Source organism: Penicillium crustosum (assembly GCF_028827405.1).
Source record: "Penicillium crustosum strain IBT 35664 chromosome Unknown utg000002l_segment0_segment0, whole genome shotgun sequence".
Lineage (NCBI taxonomy): Eukaryota > Fungi > Ascomycota > Eurotiomycetes > Eurotiales > Aspergillaceae > Penicillium > Penicillium crustosum.
Genome location: NW_026623123.1, coordinates 3,854,835 through 3,878,565, shown reverse-complemented (window position 1 = coordinate 3,878,565; position 23,731 = coordinate 3,854,835). Strand labels below are relative to the sequence as shown.

The 23,731-nt window shown below is 49.1% G+C and overlaps 10 protein-coding genes across 10 annotated transcripts; 6 read left to right on the top strand and 4 right to left on the bottom strand.

The window, feature by feature from the left end:
- Positions 1-1,254: 1,254 nt before the first annotated feature.
- N7487_004978 (putative forkhead transcription factor Fkh1/2) lies at positions 1,255-3,575 on the top strand (the record flags this gene model as incomplete). Its single annotated transcript, XM_056872725.1, has 3 exons — positions 1,255-1,368; positions 1,454-3,438; positions 3,509-3,575. 3 exons carry the CDS (start codon positions 1,255-1,257, stop codon positions 3,573-3,575), a joined length of 2,166 nt encoding a protein of 721 aa, XP_056730445.1.
- Positions 3,576-4,030: 455 nt separating this feature from the next.
- Positions 4,031-5,170, bottom strand: N7487_004977 (putative transcription regulator PAB1642; the record flags this gene model as incomplete). Its single annotated transcript, XM_056872724.1, has 1 exon — positions 4,031-5,170. One exon carries the CDS (start codon positions 5,168-5,170, stop codon positions 4,031-4,033), a length of 1,140 nt encoding a protein of 379 aa, XP_056730444.1.
- Positions 5,171-5,644: 474 nt separating this feature from the next.
- On the bottom strand, positions 5,645-7,661 carry N7487_004976 (uncharacterized protein; the record flags this gene model as incomplete). Its single annotated transcript, XM_056872723.1, has 2 exons — positions 5,645-7,049; positions 7,105-7,661. The coding sequence occupies 2 exons, from the start codon at positions 7,659-7,661 to the stop codon at positions 5,645-5,647; spliced, it is 1,962 nt and encodes a 653-aa protein (XP_056730443.1).
- Positions 7,662-9,281: 1,620 nt separating this feature from the next.
- On the top strand, positions 9,282-10,585 carry N7487_004975 (uncharacterized protein; the record flags this gene model as incomplete). Its single annotated transcript, XM_056872722.1, has 3 exons — positions 9,282-9,409; positions 9,468-10,123; positions 10,179-10,585. The coding sequence occupies 3 exons, from the start codon at positions 9,282-9,284 to the stop codon at positions 10,583-10,585; spliced, it is 1,191 nt and encodes a 396-aa protein (XP_056730442.1).
- A 664-nt stretch (positions 10,586-11,249) lies between these two features.
- N7487_004974 (putative PHD finger domain protein) lies at positions 11,250-13,354 on the top strand (the record flags this gene model as incomplete). Its single annotated transcript, XM_056872721.1, has 4 exons — positions 11,250-12,180; positions 12,213-12,626; positions 12,679-13,154; positions 13,214-13,354. 4 exons carry the CDS (start codon positions 11,250-11,252, stop codon positions 13,352-13,354), a joined length of 1,962 nt encoding a protein of 653 aa, XP_056730441.1.
- A 479-nt stretch (positions 13,355-13,833) lies between these two features.
- Positions 13,834-14,799, bottom strand: N7487_004973 (uncharacterized protein; the record flags this gene model as incomplete). Its single annotated transcript, XM_056872720.1, has 1 exon — positions 13,834-14,799. One exon carries the CDS (start codon positions 14,797-14,799, stop codon positions 13,834-13,836), a length of 966 nt encoding a protein of 321 aa, XP_056730440.1.
- A 248-nt stretch (positions 14,800-15,047) lies between these two features.
- Positions 15,048-16,522, bottom strand: N7487_004972 (Gfo/Idh/MocA family protein; the record flags this gene model as incomplete). Its single annotated transcript, XM_056872719.1, has 5 exons — positions 15,048-15,312; positions 15,374-15,464; positions 15,527-16,225; positions 16,287-16,449; positions 16,499-16,522. 5 exons carry the CDS (start codon positions 16,520-16,522, stop codon positions 15,048-15,050), a joined length of 1,242 nt encoding a protein of 413 aa, XP_056730439.1.
- A 595-nt stretch (positions 16,523-17,117) lies between these two features.
- Positions 17,118-18,124, top strand: N7487_004971 (dihydrodipicolinate synthase family protein; the record flags this gene model as incomplete). Its single annotated transcript, XM_056872718.1, has 2 exons — positions 17,118-17,440; positions 17,464-18,124. 2 exons carry the CDS (start codon positions 17,118-17,120, stop codon positions 18,122-18,124), a joined length of 984 nt encoding a protein of 327 aa, XP_056730438.1.
- Positions 18,125-18,907: 783 nt separating this feature from the next.
- Positions 18,908-20,206, top strand: N7487_004970 (uncharacterized protein; the record flags this gene model as incomplete). The annotated part of the gene is made up of 4 exons (XM_056872717.1): positions 18,908-19,572; positions 19,632-19,807; positions 19,833-19,891; positions 19,964-20,206. The coding sequence occupies 4 exons, from the start codon at positions 18,908-18,910 to the stop codon at positions 20,204-20,206; spliced, it is 1,143 nt and encodes a 380-aa protein (XP_056730437.1).
- A 1,369-nt stretch (positions 20,207-21,575) lies between these two features.
- On the top strand, positions 21,576-22,892 carry N7487_004969 (NAD(P)-dependent alcohol dehydrogenase; the record flags this gene model as incomplete). The annotated part of the gene is made up of 5 exons (XM_056872716.1): positions 21,576-21,650; positions 21,715-21,742; positions 21,797-21,856; positions 21,913-21,954; positions 22,015-22,892. 5 exons carry the CDS (start codon positions 21,576-21,578, stop codon positions 22,890-22,892), a joined length of 1,083 nt encoding a protein of 360 aa, XP_056730436.1.
- Positions 22,893-23,731: the final 839 nt, after the last annotated feature.

Below are 23,731 nucleotides of genomic sequence, written 5' to 3'. Positions count from 1 at the left end.
CTGAACTGTTTGAACCATCTGGACTATCTGGACTTGTTTATTTACGTAAAGTGTTGTTTGCGTCTTTGACTCCTTCCTATCTGTAGAACCGAACCTTAGAAGATTGAAAGATCGAACGCGATGTTACCTTGCGCCCTTTAGATCGACATGTCAAACCCAAAAAGGCAAAGCAACATTCCAAGCTAAACCAGATCCGGGGAGTGACGCAAACGGGCAGATCGCATTTTGATCAAATCTGGGGATTTGTGTACAAAGTATGCACATGCATGTAGTAGATAAATCGAAATAGTTTATTCAGATAGGTGCTATACATGGCTATATACATGGTAAGAACAATGAAGACAAAAGAAATACATAGGATCTAACTGCATGTTATAGGATAAGAGAAAACAATCGAACATCGAGCATCTGCATCTGGATATGGAAGTTCCACTCTCTGCACTCGGAAGCATCCCCAATCCCACGCTGAGCACGTGCTGGTATTGGTATTTCGGTCCTATCTCCGCCTATCGGTGAACTTTTCATGTATGTATACGCCGTTATGACCAACTCCACCACTCTGTTTACGGTCACATCCCAATCGCACTTCATTTTCTTTTTTTTCTTACTTGTACACTTTGTTTTCTCTTCTATTTGTCTTTCCTATATTCTCTCTCTCTCTTCATCTCTCTCTTCTTTATGCTCTTCTATATTTTCCTTTTTGTGGTGTTATACACGTTCTCCACGCGACAAGGCGGTCACACCCCCAAACAGACGCCATTGCGCGTGTCGATCGGCCTAGGGATTATCGATAATAACATCCAGCCACACAATATCAACCTTTCGATTGGGGGAGTTTTTTGTTAAAAAAAAAGATATCCAGCCTTTTTTAGTCTTGTTTACAGTCTGACTTGGCTTCTTTTTTTTAATCTTTTCCTTTTTCCTTTTCCTTTCTTCCGTGGTGGCAAACCCATGCTCTGACGTTCTTCGTTCTCTGGTTCTACCATCTGAACGGTCTTCCGATTCTGGGGGCGCTGAAATCCGAATCCAACCTTGGGAAGAGTTGACTGTTTTTTTAAAAAAAAAACTCTGTGTGTTTGCCCTTTTGCCTTCGGCTTTCATATTTCCTCTCTAGTGCCCCGCGCTTGTTTGTGGAGTACTTCGACTCGGACTTGATTGCCTACGCAACCAGAAGGGAAAAAAAAATAATCATTTACGAACCGGCTTCGCCAATACATCATACCGGAAAGAAGGAAGAGCGAATTCCATAAAGATATGCCGCTCACGAACCGCCGCCGCGCGCGGCGCAAGGAAATTCAACTGCAAGAAACGTCCGACGCAGAGGCTCCGGACTCATCGCCTAGCCGGCCATCCGCAAAGAAGCGCAAGGTGAGTTAAAACAACGGAGCGTTTAGTCTGAAACCAAATATATCACCGCGCAAACAGGAGCTAAGACCCGTTTTCATCTGATTAGGTTGACCGCCGCGCCTCCCCTCCCCCGAACGTCAAACACGAGTCCGCCGACGAAGCCGAAGACTCAGCGGGCGAACACGAACCCGCTACCAATCAAGACCTGGTCGATTTAGTCATCTCATACTTGAACGTACCCCGCGAGGAATTGCGCGTCTCGCGCGACCACTCCAACACCAAGACCGAGAATACCCAGCGCATCCAGGCTTATGCTAAGATTGCCGGCCGCAACTGGACCTATTACGTCAAAACCCTGCATGTCAATATTGGCCGCGAACCGGACCGTGAACAACGAGCTGTCGAACAGTCTAGTCCCGTTACAATTGCAGCTCGTGCGCTGCCAGATGTTCATGTCGACTTGGGCCCCAGCAAATTCGTGTCAAGACTGCATGCCGAGATCTTTTATGATGGCGAGGAGACTCCTGCCTGGCACATCCGTGTCAATGGCCGGAATGGTGTGCGCTTGAACAATGTCATTATAAAGCGCGGCACCGATGCGATTCTTTCCTGTGGCGACATCATCGAGGTGGCCAATACACAAATGATGTTTGTTACGCCCGGTGACGAGGCCAATATCCAGCCCAGCTTTATCGAGCGCGCTCAGCGCATTGCTAGCGGACAGGAGCCCGATCCGGCTCTGGTTTCCTGGGATGCTTCGCAGCATGCCCATCCTCAGCAATCCCAGAACGACGAGGCTGCGCCACCATCTTCATCTGGCGGGCCTTCGTTGGCGCCTGCTCCGAAGTTCCTCAAGCGCCAGGTGACGCCCCCGCCGCGGTCGCCTGATACCGCTGGCCAGCGCACCGCTAAACAGTCCCCGCTTTACAACCGAGGAATGATGATGGAGAGCACGGAGGAGATCGATTACAGCAAGGATGCCTCCAAGGACCTCAAGCCGCCGTACAGCTATGCGACGCTGATTGCTCAGGCTATTTTCTCAAGCGAGGAGGAGAAGCTCACATTGAACAGCATCTACAATTGGATCATGGATAAATACGCTTTCTACCGACACTCCCAAAGCGGCTGGCAGAATTCTATCCGCCACAATCTCTCGCTAAACAAGGCGTTCCAGAAGGTCCCCCGCCGGACCGACGAGCCGGGCAAGGGTATGAAGTGGCAGATTGCGGTAGAATATCGGGAAGAGTACCGGAAGAAGCAAACACGCAAGGGTGGCACGCAGTCATCTGCCCCGTCTTCACCAGCGACGAAAGAGCCCCCGTCATCAGCCCGCGGGACCAACGTTAGCAAGATCGACACCTCGTTCTCAGCGACATCGAAGAAGTCACCTCCCGTTTCATCCCCGGGCTTCAGCTCATTTCCCGTAGCTCCGGTGGAAGCATACACACCAGAGCGTGGTTCCAGACTGGGTCGAGGCCTCGGCTCCGACCACCCACTGCGACACATGAACCCACGCGACTACGACGAACCTTCGCCACTCCCAGCGCGCTCGCACAACCATAGTTCCAGCATCTCCACCCAGGTGCAAAACAGCAGCAACAACCTGGCCCGCGCGTACGGAATGTCCGACAACGTAGCTGGATCCCCGCCAGTTCTCTCCTCATCCTACTACAATGAAGAACCCTCTTCAATGATCACCCCAGCTCCGCAACGCCAACAACCCCGTCTTCCGCCCCCAAGCACAGCACAGATCCCGTCGAAGTTCATGCCCATGAGCTCGCCTGCGCAGTTCTGGAAGTTCGCTGATATCGGGAGTACCCCTGCCCGTCCACCGCCGGACATGAGTCCCTTGAAGGGCGAGGTCGAGGACCGCATTATCGGCGGGTTCCCGAGTAGCTCTCCCCCGCCGCCGAATCTTGTTAGTCCCAGCAAACCTGGGACATCGAATGGGCTTGGCTCGAGTCGGACTCTGCCACCGCTTCAGTCGGATTCGGGGGATATGGGACCTAATGGGAAATCTCATGCGAGGAATGAAGAGCGGGAGGAGGAGGATGATGACGATGATAATGGATCGGGGTTTGATCTTGCTAGGTATGTTTCCTTTGCCACACTACTTTCTATCCAATTATGTCTTTCGCGCAGATACTAATATCATTTTTAGGGGCTTCGAACCTATTGGCTCATACCATCGTCAACTCGGTAATGCTGCTCGTGCAGCTGCTACTTAATGTTGACTCCGGTGGTTGCAGACTGTCTATCTTGTGATGTACAACATGTCCACTTTACAGACTGTGTCTATGTGTTTTTACTATTTGTTTCATGCTTCATGCTTCCGCATTACGAATGGTGTTGGTCGGTTTGGTCATTTCTATTGTTTTTGAAGGTTTGCTCGATGACATTGTCATTATCTTGGGAGCAGAGACTGGGATTCGGAGTTTGATTTGATATTCTCTCAGAGAAGGTTGTGGACGGCGTTTTTGTCTGCTTTCTTGCTTTTGCTAGTCATCCCGTTTTAAACGGCCCTTGTATGTATGGGCCTCGGGGCAGATGTATGATATGATATCTTACATACAATATTTTTTTCACTACAAAAGAACCTTGGAATAAGCATATTATGCATAGTAGATCGTAGTGACATTTTAAAGTTGATCTAGAGTTAATCTAGAGTTGATCAGATAAACCATCATTCAGCAACCGACGGCCAAAAATTCTCCTCCAACCAAACAATCTGCCTCCACCACTCCAAACACCTTCCCCGCGTAATCTCCAACTCCTCCGCCCCCTTAATCTGCCCCGCCATCTCATCAACAACATCCCCAATCCGATCAACAAACCCTTCAAACTCAACACTCGCCCAATTGTCAATAAACTTCTCCCTCAACGCACCCCCATCCGCATCATTCTTATAATCCCTCTCCCCATCCTCCCGCATACACCCGGCCGCAAACCTCCAAGACTTCAAATAACAAACCTCCGTAGCCCACAACACCGCCAACCCCTCCAAAATAGAAACTCCACTACTCCCAGCAGACATAAACATATCAATATAAGCCCTCGTCGTCCGATTCGCACAGAAGAAAATAGTCCCACACTGCTCACCACCACCCTGCACACCAACCTTTCCCCCAACATCCCCACCAACAGTAGCAGGCTCCACCCCCCGTCCAGACTCATTGAACTGCGGCCCAGGCGCACAAACCTCGCCCCCAGACGGCATCTGACACTCCCCCTGACTCAAACACAGACCGTGGCCAGGCGCGCTGGTTTTCTCATCACTGGACGTAAGACACGCGCCCCCACTGTCACTGCCATTCCCATTCCCATTCCCATTACCTAGAGGTCCTTCACCCTTGCCGCCCGTGAAACCGGGACAACTTGCCGAGCCGGTAGTGGAGATTCCAACGGAGGTAGTGATGTCCGAGCCCAGTCCGCAGGAAGTGAGTGTGCAGCCGCCTTCTTCAGCGGAGATAGCTGTTAGATCGAGGCCGTAGTCGTTTGCTGTTTTTTCGAAGAAGGCGAGTTCTGTGCGGATGTTGACGAGGGCGTCGATGAGCACGGTTATGGCATTTTGTTCCGGGGTTGCGAGGTGTGGGCCTGGTGATGTTGGGTTTTGGGTTGGGAGGCGGATCTTTGAGAGGAGGAGGCCGATGAAGCGGATGTAGGATTGAGCGTAGAGTCGGTCTTGCGAGAGCCATTGGCTTAGTATGGATTTTGGGAGGGTGCCGCGGCCGGCGGAGGCGAGGAAGGGGTGGGTTGTTGCACGTTTGAGTGCATTGGGGGTGCTTGATAGCAGGTAGGCCGTTAGGGGGCCTCGGCTTGTCATTTTGGTTTGGCCTTTTGAGGTGGTTGTTTGAGGTTGTTGGTGTTGTGAGGGGGAAGATCGGGGATCAAAATTGCGGGATGGGGCGATAGTGGGATGAACATGATATGTCGTCAGTGGGACATAACATCCCAGGTATATATCAATTCCATAGTCACTTCTTACAGTCGCATGTATACATTACTTAGAACTAGAACGAGTAAAGATCTAATATCAATTCAGCGGAGATTTCATTCAGCTTAGAACATAGGAAGCTAGAACTAGCCATACATCCCCCTTATTTTTTTAAAAAAAAAGATTTTCTCACATTTTGATCTCACGCATTCTGTTCAAATTGAAACCTCACTGAGCCCATTCATCCATTCAAGGGGATCCGACGAGGTATGTTCAAACGATTCTCAAACTGACATTACGGTTCCAGTCACCCCGTCACTCCCACTTTCGTGGATTGACAATCGTTGCAGTCGGACGTCAGTCTTAATGACTCCAAATGGGGACTTCGTCAGTGTTGTCGCAAGGTCCTTCATCCATTGCAGCCATGGATTCAAAGGCGGCCCCATCGCGTTTATCCTTGCGTTCATACTTGGGATTGAGCTGGGGCTTATCCTCACGCTCGTCGCTGGACTTAGCGTTGGATTCCTTGTCACCAACTTCAGTGCTTTCGTATCCCCACGGCTTCTCCCCAGCTACTCTCAGCATCAATCGAATAAGAGCGTGCAAGGTGTAGTATGCGTCATTTCCGGCATTGTGCAAGTCGGGACTCAAGATATTTAGCAAGCCCAGCAGTGCTTGGAGACCTCGTGGCTGGGTCTCCCCAGTAGCAGCACAGTACAGCTCTGCCACATCGATAGTCTCAGAAATGACCGAAGAGGGTTCCTTCAGATTGACAAAAGCTTGGCTTTCCGCTCTCTGGAGTTGCATGATATCACCATGGAGGTCGAGACCGACCAAGATCACAGTGCGCTTCTGCTTCTTGTATGCGGCGATCTCATTTTCTCCCTTGCACTGAACCTGGTATGCGGGTATTTTCTCCTCCTTCGGGGGAACCATGTATGGAGGATAAAATGCAGCGTCCACAACGTTTGGAATTTCGGCATGCGGAATTAGCTCACTCTCGCCGAATCGGAAGCTACCAGGACATCCGGTAGTGTGAGTGTTGTTGACCCAGTTTCGGTACTCCTTCACACGCAGGTGGCGGGATCGAATCAGTTTCAACCACTTTTCTCCGTAATCACCAGGGGCCACACCATCCAAGTCCAACATATCCAGGGTTGAAATTCCAACCTCGGTCAGAGAGCCCATAGCGCCGTAACAGTCCATCCACTCAAGATCAATGCTGATAAAAATGGGAGCATCTTGAAAGACCCACTTCACAGGCTGCAAAACATCAATTGCTTCGATCTGACCATTGGCAAACGACGGCTGTGGAACATTCGGCTGCAATGCAGGACGCAGCCCAAAGTAGGCTTGCACACGACCTAGGCACTCTTGCCACTTCTTCATTCGGGAATCTCGAGCCGCCTGCTTGTAGGTGTTCTTCTTGGTCTTGATTGTAGCGATGGACTGCTTGATTTTCTTTTCGAATTCCTCGAAAACATGGGGCTCAATCAGCTGTACCCAGGGCCCCCAGTTCTCCAGAGCCGAGGGAACCCTACCCTCCAACTTCATCTTCCGATCACGGGTGCTGCTGCGGCCAAGGTACACAGGCGCCGGCAGTTTTTCATTGTCGATTTCAATCACGAGGCCTTCCTTGCCAACGCCCGTGAGAGTCAAATTGAGGTTCAGAGCCGAATTGATTTCATCGAGCAGTGCTTGAGCCTGGAAAGTGGGAATCAAAAGAAAGGTGGTTTGGGAGATAATCCGCGGAACAGGCAGATAATAACTAGGTGAGTATTAGCGACGATATACTTTGCTAATTAATTCTAGATTTGACACACAGATCCCAAGTTCGGTTCCAGAACTTATCGCCCTCATAGAACCGCTCATTAACTTTCTTGGCATTCTCTCCATGGAGGTATCTGAAAGGGAAGCGGGCCATTGTGACGGCCGGAGTGAACGACTGGGGAACTGGGATCTCAGTGACCAGCTCCTCGTCGGAATCCATGTCAGAAATATCGCCGTCGCCACGCTCATATTTGGACAAGCCCGAGAGATCAAGGTGCATCTTTGGGGTACGACGGTGGGGGCGACCATCCTGCTTGATCTGAGTCAAAAGCTTGTCTTCCGGCTCAGGTAGCTGTCCAACCACATGGGTACGAATGTACGACAAAGGAAATTGGCCACCTGCAGGGTACTTCATGCCATCTTCCGGCTTAAAATCAACTGGGAAAGCATATCCACTTACGCCTTGCTTAGCTTTGTTGGACTCGGCAGGATTGGGTCCATCCGCAGCTGGGGCAGGTCGGGCGGCTCGGGTCTTATTCAACTCGGTATTCAGATCTTTGAGACCTGGATCTCCTTCGAGGAGCATCCTCAGACGCTCGCGAACATCCATTTTGAAAAATCGAGATAAAGCTTCAGCAAAATCGATGGGTGTGAGATGAAGAGGAGAGGGAGAGGAAGTGGGACAAATAAAAAGAATATAAACAAACGCGAGTGGACGCGCACGCTGAGCCTTTGGGATTAGAATAGCTCAATTAGGAAAGAATGGTCAGTTACGGAAGGGACGATGGAAATAGACGGAAGTAGAGAAAGAACGATGTACATTGGGAGGGATGTCTGTGTGGTTTCTCAACAAGGAAGTTACATATATGTACATGAGGTGAGTATGTACATGTATGTATATGTAGCTTGTAGTGAAGTACATTAAAGAGATCAATGTGCCCCTCTTATTGCTCTCTTCGTTCTCTTCATTCTATTTTTTTATGCAGGCGATATTGTCTGATAATTGACAAAGGTATCAGTAGGGAATAACTTCATTGATCAGTACCTTGTCCGGTTTTATCTGGCAGAGAAATATATACTCGGCACTTTAGTTTGACTTTGAAAAGTCAAGCGAGATTGAATCAACTTTTGGATTGACTATTAAACGTATATGTAAACCCACAAATACAGCACAATACATAACAGATTCATACAGAGCAAATTATTCGTTACACCGAGGTTCTTGTAAAATCAAGATGCTCATACTAGTCACTGTTTGTATGACGATTTATAGGGTACATGGATATATTTTTGACCTCCAATGTAACAACGCTCTATTTCTGTGGCTCTAACTTTCTCGCCTATAGAAAACTTTGATATTCCTGTAAAACTTTCACAATTGACTGGTTTTCACCTTAAGAGCAAGGTCTGGAGTCGCTACTCTCAGAGACCTTCTGAGAGGTAGAGCTTCTAAGAGGTGCCTGTGAAGATATAGTAGGATAATAGTAATAATATAGTAATAGTATGTCCATGAGTATATTAGGTATAATTTCAAATCACATACAATTCCCCCTCGCTTCGCTTATATAGTAATACAAGATTGAGAGCTTCGCCGCTTTTATGGGATTTTTCAACCTGTTGGTTGAAATTGGAGCCACCCAATTTCATATAATAAGATCCTACCCTCTTACTCTATTGAATCTCTAGTGGATCGGGAGCGAATTGGTGGCATGGTGGGTGGTTAAAGAACAGAGGTTTAAATTAATGCGGCTCGGTAGTGAAATACGTTAAATAGTTATCGCTATCCCAGCTGAATCCATTGACTCTTTAAGTTTGAAAACACCCGGCATAAAGCTTCTCGCCACATTTCGAAATTCGAAGAGCCTCTTCCACTGAGCCAGTAAACTGCGCTGCATCATCTTCAGAGGGAGAAATAAGGAGATGAACTGAAGTCCCCAGCAGATCACCCTCGTTCTTAACCCCCTCCTCCCCCCAATGCAAATTCATTTGACCTTCGTTGCCCCAGGTTAGGGCTACAACTGGGTTGATTTTTCCAATCCAAATCAATATACAACGCATTTCTAGATCAAGATGCGACACAGCCGCCCGATATGCTGCGATAGCAGTGATTGAGCGCTAAGCCACCAGTAGCCAAAAGCCAAGCACGAACTAGCTCACTATTTCGTTTTGGTCATGATATCTTTCACATCCGGTTTCCCCCCTTTGTGTACCCAAATTTCTCTCAACTAATATGGAACCCAATTCACCAGCCCCAGCCTTGTACATCACGGGACTGGGATCGAAATATCCGCCATATCTGCTAGGTGCCGAAGACCTTGATAAACTCGCATCACCGTTTCATGATGTGAGCCGCCCAGGGTAAGCTATTCAAATTCGTCTGGCCCGCCACGGAAAACGGCTGATGTTTTGCATCTAGAATCAAAAAGCTGCTTAAGGTCAACCGCTCAACGGGTATTGAGACCAGATCTGCAGTCCGACCGTATGAGGAAGGATTTGCAACACAGACGAACCCACCTTCAATCTGTGAGATTGACCAATTTTTCCGTCAGGCCGGGGTCGACCTCGCCGTTCAAGCATGCCAAAAGGCTCTCACAGAAGCACATGTGTCTCCCCAGCAGATCACCCACACGATCGCGGTTACCTGTACCAACCAAGGTAATCCGGGGTACGATTTTCTCGTGGCCCGTAAATTGAACCTCCCACTCCATGTTGATCGTATGCTTCTCCACGGCGTTGGGTGCGCAGGTGGACTGTCAATTTTGAAGGCCGCAGCGCAGATAGCCGGTGGGGCAAGTCTGCGACGGAAACCGGCCCGCATTTTGGCATTTGCTTGTGAGCTGTGTACGCCCAATGTGCGACATTATCTGTCGATTGCAGAACGCAGTACAGATTCTGATCCAGTCAATATTGCAGCAGCTTTGTTCTCGGATGCTGCGGCCGCTTTTGTTCTTTGTAATGAGTATGCTATGGCTCAGGACGAGGAAGTCACTCCTCAATTTGAGCTTCTGGAATGGGGTTGTGATGTGATTCCGAGCACCGCTGAGCACATGACATTTTATGCGGATGTAGATGGTTTGTTAATTGTTGTTTGCTGTTTGAAGAAACTCAGACTAATCGGCGTACATAGGTTATCGAGCTACTCTCGATCGAGGTATTCCCAAATACACTAAACACGCTATCGGACCGATGTTTGAGAGACTTCTTCCGTCGTATGAGGAGCAATACAACTCTCATTCAAGAGCAGGCGGGGAGCTGCTGAGCCCGCTCGGGATCCGTGATTTCGATTGGGCCTTGCATCCGGGAGGGAAGGCAATCATAGATGGCGTAGCAGAAGTCTTGCAGTTGTCTGAAGATCAATTGCAGGCAAGCCGGGAGATATATCGCACACGGGGAAACTCGTCTAGTGCTTCGGTCTTGATTGTCTTGGATCGGCTTCGTTCACAAAGTAAAAAGGCGCATGTTGTGGCTACCTCATTTGGTCCCGGTCTGGCAATTGAGATGGCACTTCTAAGAAGGTGTCAGGTAGATGATTGATAATCTTGAGTGCGCTTCTGAGGGTGTTATTATCGATGTTCGAGATCTACCACTTACCATATCTCTTGAGAGTGACTGGCAATGGGTGATCCTCTATTTAGAACCAAGTACCTACACTGTAGTGGAGCTTAGAGTAAAGCTGATTCTGATTGAACTGCACCCTAACTCATGAAAGGCCCCCCTAAAAGCCGATTAAAATCGATTCGGGGAGAAAAGAGAGGAGAGGAACTGAGCTAAGAATTTCGAATATCTACTTCCCACCTAGTGGAGGAACGCCTGGTTGTAAAAAGCAACAAGCAGCCAACGCCAACCTCTCGAAAGACGAGTACAACCCTACCCTGCAGCTCGTAAAGAATTACCCGAGTGCGCATATAGTATTCGTTATATGCGAGTCATTATAGATGGGTTACAGAATCTATACATTCACGTGACCGGGAGTTCCCCAGGTAGTCCCGGAATAACTATTATCCGATGTTTTAGGACCTCGTGCAGCAAGGCACCCAGCTCCATCTGTTATCTGACACCTAGACCCCTCGATGTCCTCATTTATTATCACAGAATCGCAGTGAATTTGGCAAATCTCAACCTCGGTTGAAATTTCAAGGCGCGAATCCCCCTTCTACAACAAATCAAGATCCAAGATCCACCACTATCGCGCTAGAACATGCCCATGACCGACGACACAGACGATAGCGGAGGGGTTATCCTAGATGGCCCCTTCGACCCTGACGCGCAGGCTACGGTAACAGACTTTATCGACTACACCGAATACCTCCCGGCAGACTTAATCCGCTCCTTGACCCTCATACGCGGCCTCGATGACCGATACCTCGACTCGGCGCAAGCAGTACACCAGCTCACTCAGACCTACGGTCAGCTCCCAGACCTTCCTCCCGATAACCGACCAGGCGCAATTGCACTGCGCAAGGATATATCTTCTCAAATTGATCGTGCCATCAATGCGCGTGAATCAGCATATGCCGAGGCCTGTCGTCTCTACGATGTTGTAGATCGCCACTTCGACCGATTAGGTTGTATCCGCCAGAAACTCGAAGCACTGCCGAAACCTGCCTCAGAAGAACCATCACCTCCACCCGAACCTACACCGAAGCGTGCGCGCGGAGGTAAGAAGACCAACAAGGATGCCACGACGCGTATCACCCTTCGATTAGATAACAACCGCAGCCGGAGAGATAAAAATCGGAGGCGCATGCTAGGTGCTGATGGGGCTTTTGATCCAGACTCTCCGCTTGCTAGTACGGAGCAATCGGACTTGGAGAGTGAACTCATTAAATCTGCCCCAAAGCCCGCTCGACCCCCAAAGAAGGACAAAGCACGTCGCCTGAGCTTGGGTAACGGACCGTCGACAGCCCAGGCTCTTGCGCAGTTGAAACCACCACCAGCTGACGCGAAATTAGGCAGTGAGGACCTGCCATGGTTGCGCTTGACCGAATGGGAGATGACCCGACTGCGGAAGAAGATGAAAAAGAATGCTGTGTGGCAGCCAAGTGAAGTAATGATTCACCGTGAGCTAGCCCTGGCAAATCGCGGCTGGGAAGCGTACCGCGCAGCGAAGGCCCTAGCGGAAGAGACGGGTGGGGAGTTCATTGACTGTGATAATATTGAGGAAACCCGGCGGGGGAGGCCGCCAAAGATTTGGAGGAGACGAAGCTGAGCAATCGCGGAATGAAACTCAACGAAGCAAAGAAGTTGAAACGCGAACAGTTGGCTCGTGAACAGGCATTGATGGAAGGCGAAGGTGGTGTTTTGCCCAGGCCTTTGCCAAGCCCCGCCCAAGCACCCCCAGCCGCGAATCGATCATCACGGAAGAGGAAACGGGAAGAGGTTATCCTAGAAGCAACAAATCTTGCTCCCGAGCCTCCCAACCCTACGCCAGTTGCTGCCCCAGTCGCACCACCCGCACCTATCCCTGTCCCTGCGCCCTCTTCAAGGGCTGCCCCGTCTCGACGCAGATCTAGCCGAGGAGCCGTTCCAGCCACCGAAACTAACAACGACCTCATCCCCCCCGATCAAAACCCACGTGTCCCCCGCAGTTGAAGCCAAACTTTCCCCTTCTCTCCCTAGCCCCACAGGCTCCGGGCCATCCAACCCATCCCTTGTCCAACCCGTCGTCACTACACCAACCCCACCCGTCACTCGGCCTTCATCGCGACGCTCTATAGCCGCCGCCTCAATCGAAGGAGGGAACCTCATTGCCATTCCAACCGCAATAGCAGCAAGTGGACGCGACCGCCGTATCAAAAGCGCAACACCTGCTCACAAAACCCCCATCCGCGAGTCATCGCATGCGCCAAGTGTTCCCGGCCCGGCCCGCCGACGCAAACGTCCAGCACCAGGTCCCATTTCCAGTGGTCAAGATGGTGGCGCAGCAGTGAGCTACGGACGCCGCAAAGCCAAGCCAGGAAAGAAACGCCTCAGCATCCGCGACTCCCAGGATGTCCGTGTAGATGAAGACGGCGTTCTTGAGCAGATCGATGCCAATGAGCCCCGATACTGCCTCTGTGGAGATGTTAGTTTCGGGACGATGATCTGCTGCGAAAATCAGGATGTAAGTTATCCTCATTATGACATATTCTAGCAGAATACTAATATTTTGATTTGTTACAGTGTGACCGTGAATGGTTCCATCTCAGCTGCGTGGGTCTGACCGAAGTCCCCTCTCGCACAGCCAAGTGGTACTGTCCCCAGTGCCGTGTCACGCTGCACAAGGGTGAAGATGGAATTATTAAGGGGAGCTCGCGACGTTAATTGGATTTGAATATGTTTCTTGCATGATACCACGATATGCGTTTGCTGCTATTTTGTTATTTTCCTATTTGTGTACGGAGTACTGCCATATGGCTTCCGGGTCCCCACCCTTTTCTTTCTTTCTACCAAATAATCATATCTTTATCAACCTTGGTACAAATCCGCTGTGTGAATCAACTCTCGCAGTATATTTCCACCACAATGTCTATCGACATGACTCACCAAGAACATGCCAAAATCTCCTTGGATGAACGATACAAAAAGCCAAGCGACGAACTGATCCTTATTAAAAGACGACATCGAGCTCGAGTCCCATTTCACGATCCTCTCTGAGACCAAGACTTCGAAGTCGAACGCATAAAACTTGGATCTTGGATCAAATGAATACCTAAAAATGATAAAGAGGGCATTATTGATGGCTTTCACAAATAAATCAAACATTAAACAATATATGGCTGTGTCTGCTTCTGATATGAAAACTAACCCTTTGGTCTGTACGAGTTAGAATATAACACCCCATCACCGCGCTCCTCTAAAGTCTCTTCCATAGTAGACAGTTCATTATACCCCTTATCCAGCCGCGGTGATTTCGAATATCGACTGGTATCCGGCAACTCTTGATATTTCTCAGACCCAGGCTGCGGATGATAAAAGTCCGCCGGCAATTCCACCGCAAAGCTTTTACGATGTTCCTGTCCATATTGCGACGGAGGGGCATACCCCGAAGCCACCGATCCGAACTGCACCGAATCCGTCGGTGATGTGGGCACACGAGATGACGACGACCTGGACATTTGATCCGACTGTCTGCGCGATGAATACGATGGCTCCCTGATAATCCTGCTCGATCGATCGGCCGGATTATACGTCGTCAATTTCCCATCCTCCATCATAGCCTGCAAGACACCCGCATCAAGAAGCTCAGCTTTCTTAATTAGACGATCTACCAACACCTTCGAAGCAGCCTTCATCTGACCCTTGACGAAAGAAATTAACGTGCGGTTGCATTCAATCTCGATGTCTTCGCGCAGATAGAGTCCCGTTTTTGGGGCACCGTCTGCGCGTCCATCGCGCGGTTCGGGCGCTTCGTCGTGTTGGTTGCCTGCAATGCGCCATTTGCTTCGGATATCGATCCCCATCGGTGCGTACATGTGTGTTTCTAGACCCCATGTGACGTTGTGGAAACAGCCTTTGAAGCTGATCTTGCCTGACCCCATTTTGCCGAGCCCCGGGACATATTGTACTCGTTCTGTGATCTCGTACCATGTTGAGTAGTACTCGTCGGCCACGGCATCCCGTGGAGCCTTGATGGGTTCATGTGAGAGGACGAGTGGGTTTAGTGTGATTATTTCGCTGTGGCTGTGTAGGATGTCGAGGGCTAGTTGGCGGGGAACAGATGCGGGGATGGGGGTGATGTTGGTATAAACATCTTTCCGGCGCATCATTTTGAATGATTTAATTTGATAATTATCAATTATCAACAGCCGTGGAGGGGAGAATGTAAGTTTAAAAGTGCAGGGCTGAATTGAAATTGCGCTCGTATTTCATCTGCTTACTATTTTTAACTTGCGCTAGACCTTGCACATGACAAGATTGGCTTGGGCTATGGCTTTGGGCATAAATAAATCATATAGAAACCATCTGAAAACAATACACTTCTGATTGGTATAACATAAATTCATTTACATAATCTCTACTTCAGCTCCCACTTCTCGCCCTCGGAGACAATCTCCACGGGCCGCCTCTCATCCAGCGACTTGCGTCCAGCATCGAGAATTGCCGTTGTGGCGATCGTGTTGCGCAGAGTGGGCAGCGGACGGGCATCCAACTGGTCGAGGGTAACACGGCCCTCGTTCACAGCTGTCACGGCATCGATGAACTTCTCGAAGCTGATGTAGCCGTATCCAGTCTGTCCGCTGAAATTTCCTTCCTCATCAGGAGCGTAGCGCATATAGAATCTATTAATCGGAGTCAGCATGGAGCCATGGTGCGGCATTATCTTAGGAGTATGGTTCTTACGGGTTGAAATGAATGAGACCCTGCTCATCACCGGTCACTTCATAGCCACGCTTGGCCTGGTTAACACGGATCTCGCCGTTGGCGGCCATATCTGTTTAAATGTGTTAGAAGAAATATGTTAATAGAATATTGCCGGAAAATGGAATAACATACAGTGGAAGTACTGGTTGGAGTGAACGCCCGCATTTTGAGGTGCGGTCCAGCTAGCAGTATAGACACCAGTGGCAATCTTGGCCGGGTTATCACGGCGGCGCCACTCCACGAGGAGGGTGATGGTGTCCTCGGTCTCGGGGACACATCCAAGCGCAGCAGCGGTACCCTGAGATGCAGTTGCTGTGACCCGCACAGGCTTGTATTCTGGGACCATGCTCTCGCAGACATCAATGTGGTGAGAGTTCAGGTAGTAAGAAATATCGGAATCACGACCAGCCCAGGCCTTGAAGGTCTCGAGCTGACTCTTAGGCTGGCTCATGTAACTATAGAAGTAGTTGAAGTCACCGAGGGTCTTGGCCTTAGCACGCGCATCAGAGTATGCAGGGTCAAAGCGCTTGTGGTGCTCGACGAAGACGAAAACGCCGTGCTTGCGCGCGGCCTCGACCAGAGCGAGGTGGTCTCCCAGACGCTGTGTTGCTGGCTTAGTGATAAGCACGTGGTGACCGCGCTCAATGGCGTACAGCGCAATGGGATAGTGGGTAGAGTCGGGGGTGAAGATGGTGATGGCGGATCCTTTGGGGAGGGCATCAATGGCGGTCTTGTATGCATCAGGGTCGGTCTGGTCGTCCGCTGGGAATGAGGCGAACGAAGTATCGAGGTTGTTGTAGACTTGAGAGATGTTACGGTACAAGTGGTCGCCTATTCTCGTGGTTAACTTCTCGTTTGTTTGTTTGTATGCTTGTTCTTTCGCCCAACTTACGAATACCAGGGAACTTCTTGCCCGACACTCCCACCATGCTCAGGTCGCCCACCTTGCCCCGTCGGCGCAGGTCAAATAGAGTGAGACCTACCACGCCGACCTTCTTGTCTGAGCCAGATGCACCACCGCCGACGAAGCCGGTGGTGTATTCGCCAGTGCCAACCTGCGAGTCTGTTAGCTTCGGATCTAGTGCGGGGAACCATTGTCCATACCATCAAAACGCTAGGAGGAGCCATGATGTGTGTTAATTCCGATATGGTGATTGAATTCCGGGGGATTTCTGGGGGAGAAAAGGAAATTTAAGACAATTCACAGAAAGCCGGGGTATTGAATCGCTGGATATAATTCTTCCGGCCTTTGAAATGCCCACTCAATAGCCGTATCTTATCGGCTTTGGGGTTTTGGACGTCATTTGTTTTCTTTTTCATCGACCTCATTCTTCCTTTCAAGGAAATAGAGATTCATACATGTATATACATTATTGCCCTTGTTACTCTGGCCTCAATTCCAAATTTACCAAGTGCTAGACTCATGTATGGTCTTTTCAACGCCATTGTCGGCTGAAATCCGTCTTTACCCGTCTTTTACCCCCTCATGTCCCCCACATTTTGAGCGGTTAAGCTGATTGGTGGAATGTGATTCTCCGCCATACAAAGTGCCTCGGAGCATTCGCCGACGTGGGGGAGGGGAGAAGGATGCCCCGAAGAAGTTCATAAGCATGTCAAATGCCAATCATGTTTTAATTACTACGAAGTATATACCCCTCAAATTCCAAGTAGGTCATTATACAATCAACATCCGTGAACATCAACTCACAGAAACTCCAGAATCATGCCTCTCACTCCACTCCGCCCCGGCGTTTATGCGCCGACGATGACCTTCTTTGATGCCCAGACCGAAGAGCTCGATATCGCCTCCATTCGCCGTCACGCTGTGCGTCTAGCAAAGGCCGGCCTTGTCGGCCTGGTTACCATGGGCTCCAACGGTGAGGCTGTGCATCTCAGCCGCGAAGAGCGCATGACCGTCAATCGGGAGACCCGCTCTGCTCTCGATGAGGCTGGTTTCTCCAACGTGCCCGTCATCGCCGGTGCCAGCGAGAACAGCATCCGCGGAACCATCGACCTGTGCAAGGAGGTCGCAGCTTCTGGCGGCGAGTACGTTTTGATCGTGCCCCCAGCTACTACCGCGCCGCAGTCGGCAATGATGAGACCCTATACGAGTACTTCACAGCCGTTGCCGATGGCTCCCCTGTTCCTATTATCCTATACAACTACCCCGGTGCTGTCGCTGGCATCGACATGGACTCCGACCTCATCATCCGTATCTCTGAACACCCTAACATCGTCGGCACTAAGTTCACTTGTGCCAACACCGGAAAGCTGACTCGTGTCGCTACCGCTCTCGGCGCCATCACCCCCTCCTCCCCCTTGGCTCCAGCTCAGCGTACCGCAACAGTCTCCAAGCCAAACGCCAAGCACCCATACATTGCCTTCGGCGGTATTGCCGACTTCACTCTGCAGACCCTCGTCTCTGGCGGCTCTGCCATTCTTGCAGGTGGTGCCAACGTTCTTCCCCGCCTTTGTGTCCGCCTCTTCACGCTCTGGTCCGAGGGCCGTCTCACAGAGGCCATCGAGGCTCAGCAGCAACTCAGTGCTGCCGACTGGGTTCTTACAAAGGCTTCCATTCCTGGCACCAAGGGTGCTATCCAGTCATACTACGGTTACGGCGGGTTCCCTCGCCGACCTCTCAGCCCTCTTACTGATGCCCAGTACCAGACCGTTGCTGATAAGATCAAGCCTGCTATGGATGTGGAATTGAGCTTGCCTGATGTGGCATAGTGGCTTAAAAATGTAGCAAGGAGCTACATTTAAAGTCTAGTAATATAATTCCAATGCATATATCAAGTTTCATGACCCCACTTTTTGTTGCCATAAGTGTAGATATTTATTGATATCTCATACACCAACCTCATGACGTTATCTCTGAATGGCTCGGTGTACTTAGGGTAGGTCGCTCACGTCATACCTATGTAGGTATGTGCCCAGGTAGTTATCTGGGGCAAACATCGTGGGCTGAGCCGTGGTAAGACAAAAGCTTAACATGACGAAAGCTTGCATCGTTCAAGCGTCTTGCTTTGAAACCTTCAACTTTCCAAAATGAGAAGTGTATCTACAAATTTCCTAAACTGGCATAGTTCAAACAAATAAACTTTCCAATATTATTCCTGATTCCACGGCGGAATACGTCTACTGGAACAACTCAGCCTCCAGCGCTAGCATTTAAGGAAATGGACGGGCGTCTGATTAGGGCTTGGTAGATTAAATCAACCTCGAAGCCCTATATACATTCACCTCCCAGGGGGTTATTTTTCTCCACCACCTAAATATGGGAACTACACATACACTGTTCCTTCTTCTTCTTCTTCTTCTTCTGATTATTATTATTATTAGCCACCGAATATTCCAAACCCTCCCTCGTGTGGGATATTACCATATATATCGATTATTCAGCTTTTCTGCCTCGCGCAGTCAACCAAAATGCACGATATCTCAATAGATACGATCCTCCAAACTTGGTATTTTATACTAAGATGCCAGAGACTCGAGCAAATTCTTGTCTCCATGAAGGAAATAACAACCCCCTTCATCCCACAGCAGCGTCTAAAGCTTCTCCGGATTGACCTTAATCATCTGGACATTAATTCCGGTATAACTTCGCCTTCTGTGATACGCTATTTTATGCCGCGAACAGACACGCCGAAAGTAGAGAAGATACGTCCAGACCCAGACTGGGACTGGTTTCTATCTCAAAGAGGAAACTTCGGAAAAGGAACTTTCCGTGCAAACTATCTACTTCGGCGTGTGTTCATGGACTACCAGGACTGGAGTATTCCGGAATTCTGGCCTTATGAGATGTATGAAATAAGAAGCGATGAAAAAGAGATTGATAATGCTACTGGCCCGGGGACGGGTCACTTTGATAACACTAAGGAAGACAACAAAGTGAGCGATAAAAAGTACAAGCCGGATAATAAAGAAGTCAACGAGGACAAAGAAGGGAAAAGTATGGACCCCGAAAAACATGATGAGAAGGACAAAAATGACGACAACAGCAAAGAGTGCGGTAACAGGACTCGCAAATCAAGTGATGAAAGTCGCGAGAAAGGTGATCAAAGCGAAAGCGAGGAAAGTGACAAGGAGGCCGATGATGACCGTGAGATGGTGATTGCGAAAGCTTTGGACCTGAATATCCGCAACTATAAAACTGATGACTGGTTAGTCTACTGGTAAGTGGCACATGGCTATTCTGAAATTTGGATTATTTCAACTGATTAATTTCACCTAGGACCCAAACTCTATACGATCTAGACCTCCCGGATAAAAAACATGGAATCAGTATCGTTAGGTCAATGGAGCTAGATCACCCACACCAATGCCATACATGGGCTCTAGTAGATGTGATATTATGTGGTCACGATTGCCCCTCGGCTGCTGAGCTTATTGCCTTGGTTAGCTGGGGGGGTGAGAAGCATGCTCAATCAATTAGAATCGCTCTCCAACGGAATTGAGCCAGAGGATGTCCATATGCTCAATGAAGTTTTCCCAGTAAGTCCAGGTCACTCCTAACTTCATCCCTTGTGCAAAGAATGTCTTACTGATAACTTGTGGACTCTACAGACTATGATGATAGTGTTCGACCAAAGATGCTGTGCCCGTGTCCTGTACGGTTACTTTGATGGCAGATTTCAAATCCAATTTACCCCCGTTTTGAATTTTAAGGAATTCACCGACGTCAGCTCGGAGACTTTGGATGGTTACATGGGTCAAATTAACAAGAAGAAATACTACGACATGATGCACACACTGCTTCGTTGGGCGTGGCCTCTTTGCCATCATCTCACAACTATCGCCCAGCTTTAAGACCTCAAAAATTATAGCTATATGGAGAACCTTCATTTACTAGTTTAGCTTCGGATGGCTCGTTTATATAGCCAAGCTTTCCCTTGGCGTCTCTAAGGGGGCATTGTACATTGATTTACGGGGCTATTCTTTGTCTACAACGACTTTACCAGAGCTTTTGGGAGTCTCGCACCCCGTACAGACTAGTATATGGGCATTACCAGATGAAAACTCCTTAAAATTACAGATCTACTTGCTTACCCTTGATAATAAATTTGATTTGTAGTAGTAAATACGACGTGTATTTTCCCTCCTGTTGTGAGTACAACATCTGCTGCTTACACTCTCAATGAGTATACGTAACTTTGGTTTCACGGTGCTCTGGGTTGTTTTGGACACCAAAATTAAAAGGCTGCAAGGCATAATCACGAAGGTAGAAATACCAACAACAAACTGATATTCGACACTATTGTCCAAGATATCAGGTCCCCCTTCCCCCACATGACCCGTGCTATTGTAGATGTTCGTGATGTCTCCCGCCTCTATGTCGAGTCATTGCAGGAGGCAAACCGAAATCGATTCCTCTTAACATCGATGCCTCTGACACCTAGCCTGTCTTTGGGTGGAAATTCACGCACCTGGAACAAACAACCATCGATCTCACTTACATTAATTACATTGAGATCAGGTGATTGTGTTTGTTTCCGTCCTTAACCGTGGCCGATGTTCCGTCTTTTACCGTGACCACACCCATGTAAAGTTCAAGCCCTAAATCCAAGCCCTAGGTATATCATCCCACTTCTTATCGTCGATAATGTCACTCCGGGATATAATTTCTCCTTGCACGCTCATAGGTGGAAAAACCTCTAGATCGGAGTTGATGCGAGAACCCGTCCACTGGACGACCTCGGGAGCGTTATCAGCTACGTAGTATGGGAGGTTATTAGAATTCTACCCCACTAAATACAACAACCACCCCACGCTGCCCAGACCACTTGGTTCTTTCCATCGTATTGATTCGTCTCTCGGGCGATATTGGCCCCGAGTCCTGCGCTCTGATTCCTCTCAGTTGTCAGTTTTACCCGGTCAAGCGGGTCCACGGGACAATGTCCGACTGGAAGGAAAACAGCTGTATACCGTAGTATCTCGTGTTACGATGGATTTGGAAATTATATCCCGCGTAGGAAGAATTAAGAATCTTTTGCGATCCCCGCTCGTAGGGTCTGAAATTTCGTAGCGTTGATATACACCCATCACCCCGCTTGTTTTCTGGTTTCTACTTTTATTTTCTTATTTTTTTGGGGTTCCCTTCACATACACTGCTTTGCTGTATCCCAAGGAATAGTCATTGACAAAGACTTCTTCAGACCAATCGCTCATTCTTATCACAATGCCTTACCCCGAAGAAGCTGAGGGCTTCCAGGTCGATGGACCTAACAGCTTCACCGAGTTCCACAAGCGTCACGTATGTGCTCTTTTTTGTCCGCTGGTTAGGATATGCGCTTATCTAGATTGGTTGTGATGATTAGTTCAAGCTGAAGCCTTTCGGCGATTATGGTGAGTTGGGCTATTGGTGCTACTATGCTTCTTTCTAATTCTAACCGAGTGTAGATGTCGACATCAAGATTGAGGCTTGTGGAATTTGCGGCAGTGATGTGCACACTATCAGCGGTATGGTAGTCCTGTTGAAATATCTAACAGAAACACCAGCTAATGTATACATATAGGAGGATGGGGTGATCAGAAGTTCCCTCTGTGCGTGGGTCACGGTACGTATTGAGAAACAAACAAAGAAAAAGACTCCTGTCCCATGCTAATGACCATCCTAGAGATTGTCGGTCGGGCAATCCGTGTCGGACCTAAGGTCACTCTGATTAAGGAAGGCGAGCGTGTTGGAGTCGGCGCGCAGTCCTACTCCTGCGGCAAGTGCAAGCAGTGCCGCAACGACAACGAGACATACTGCCAGGTTGAACCTATGGACACCTACGGCTCGAAGTGGGCCGACAGTGGCATCGTTAGCCAGGGTGGATACTCTTCACATGTGCGGACACACGAGCACTGGGTGTTCCCGATCCCGGACGCACTAGAGACCAACTCGGTTGCTCCGATGCTGTGCGCCGGACTGACGGCTTACTCCCCCTTGGTGCGCAATGGCGCTGGTCCTGGCAAGAAGGTTGGAATCGTTGGACTGGGTGGCATTGGTCACTTTGGAATCATGTTTGCCAAGGCACTGGGTGCGGAGACGTGGGCTATTTCGCGCTCTCGTGCTAAGGAAGCGGATGCTCTTAAGCTCGGTGCTGATGGTTACATTGCTACTGCTGAGGAGGGATGGGAGAAGGATCACCTGTGCTCGTTTGATTTGATTATCAACTGCGCTAACTCTTCTGAGGGTTTCGATCTTGCGCGCTATCTGTCCATGATGGATGTTCATGGGCGCTGGATCAGTGTTGGTCTTCCTGAGGAGGAGGGTCAGGTTATTAAGGCTCAGAACTTGATCTCTAATGGTGTTCTCATCGGTGCCAGCCACCTGGGTAGCCGTCGGGAGATGCTTGAAATGTTGCAGCTGGCTGCGGATCGGGGTCTCAAGGGCTGGGTTGAGGAGATTGCCATCGGAGAGGAGGGACTCAAGGAGGCCATGCTACGCATGAAGAAGGGTGATGTTCACTACCGGTTCACTCTGACCGGATATGAGAAGATCTTTGGATGAACATAGATGTTCAATATTGAGAAATGTACATAGTCGGTGTCAACATACAAAACCAAGGGGGTAGAGGGCTGGCGGGGGGTTGGGGCTTGGGGGCTTGGCGAGGGGTTTGGGGTGTTTATTTATATCGAAGAAGTTTTCTAGAGAGATTAAAATCAATTATTTGTCCAATAATAGTGTTGATTTTCCCATATGCAACATTGAAAGAACCTCGGAAGTATACAAAGACCCCCTTCAGGTTGGACTCTAATATTAGCCTCGGAGCCTGTTTCCAGAAAAATCTTAAAACCCTAATCGCCACCGGAGATCGGAGTGTACACGGTACTTACATCCGCAGTGATTTTAACCTGATGATCCATGTCACAGTTACTCCGCACTTTCCACGGATGTTTTCCCCCCCAGGATTTGCCTCCCGACGCCCTTAAAATTCTGACCCATGCAGAAGCGAGTACTTTATAAGTATTCGGTACTTCATTTTTATAGTATATTACTACTATGAGATTAGTACCAGTAACTACTTGGTAACTTAATGGTCGAACCAATCACTCCTCCTCAATTCACCGCCCGATAACTCAGACCCATTCGTTCTGGTTTCTGGAATTCTTCCGCCCTTTTTTATCTTCTCCTTGCGCCTTCAATTTTTCTTCTTTCTTTTGTTGTTCTCTCTCTTTCTATAGTTCATTCATTAATCTCCATCTCTCTTTCTATCTTTTTTTTTTCATTCTCTTGGGTCCTTGGAGTTCGCGAACGGTCGTTGATCTATACACGTTGTTAGACTTATATCACAGAACCCACAAGACCAAAACGTCACATCGGTCCACAGACGATAAATAGACCAGACT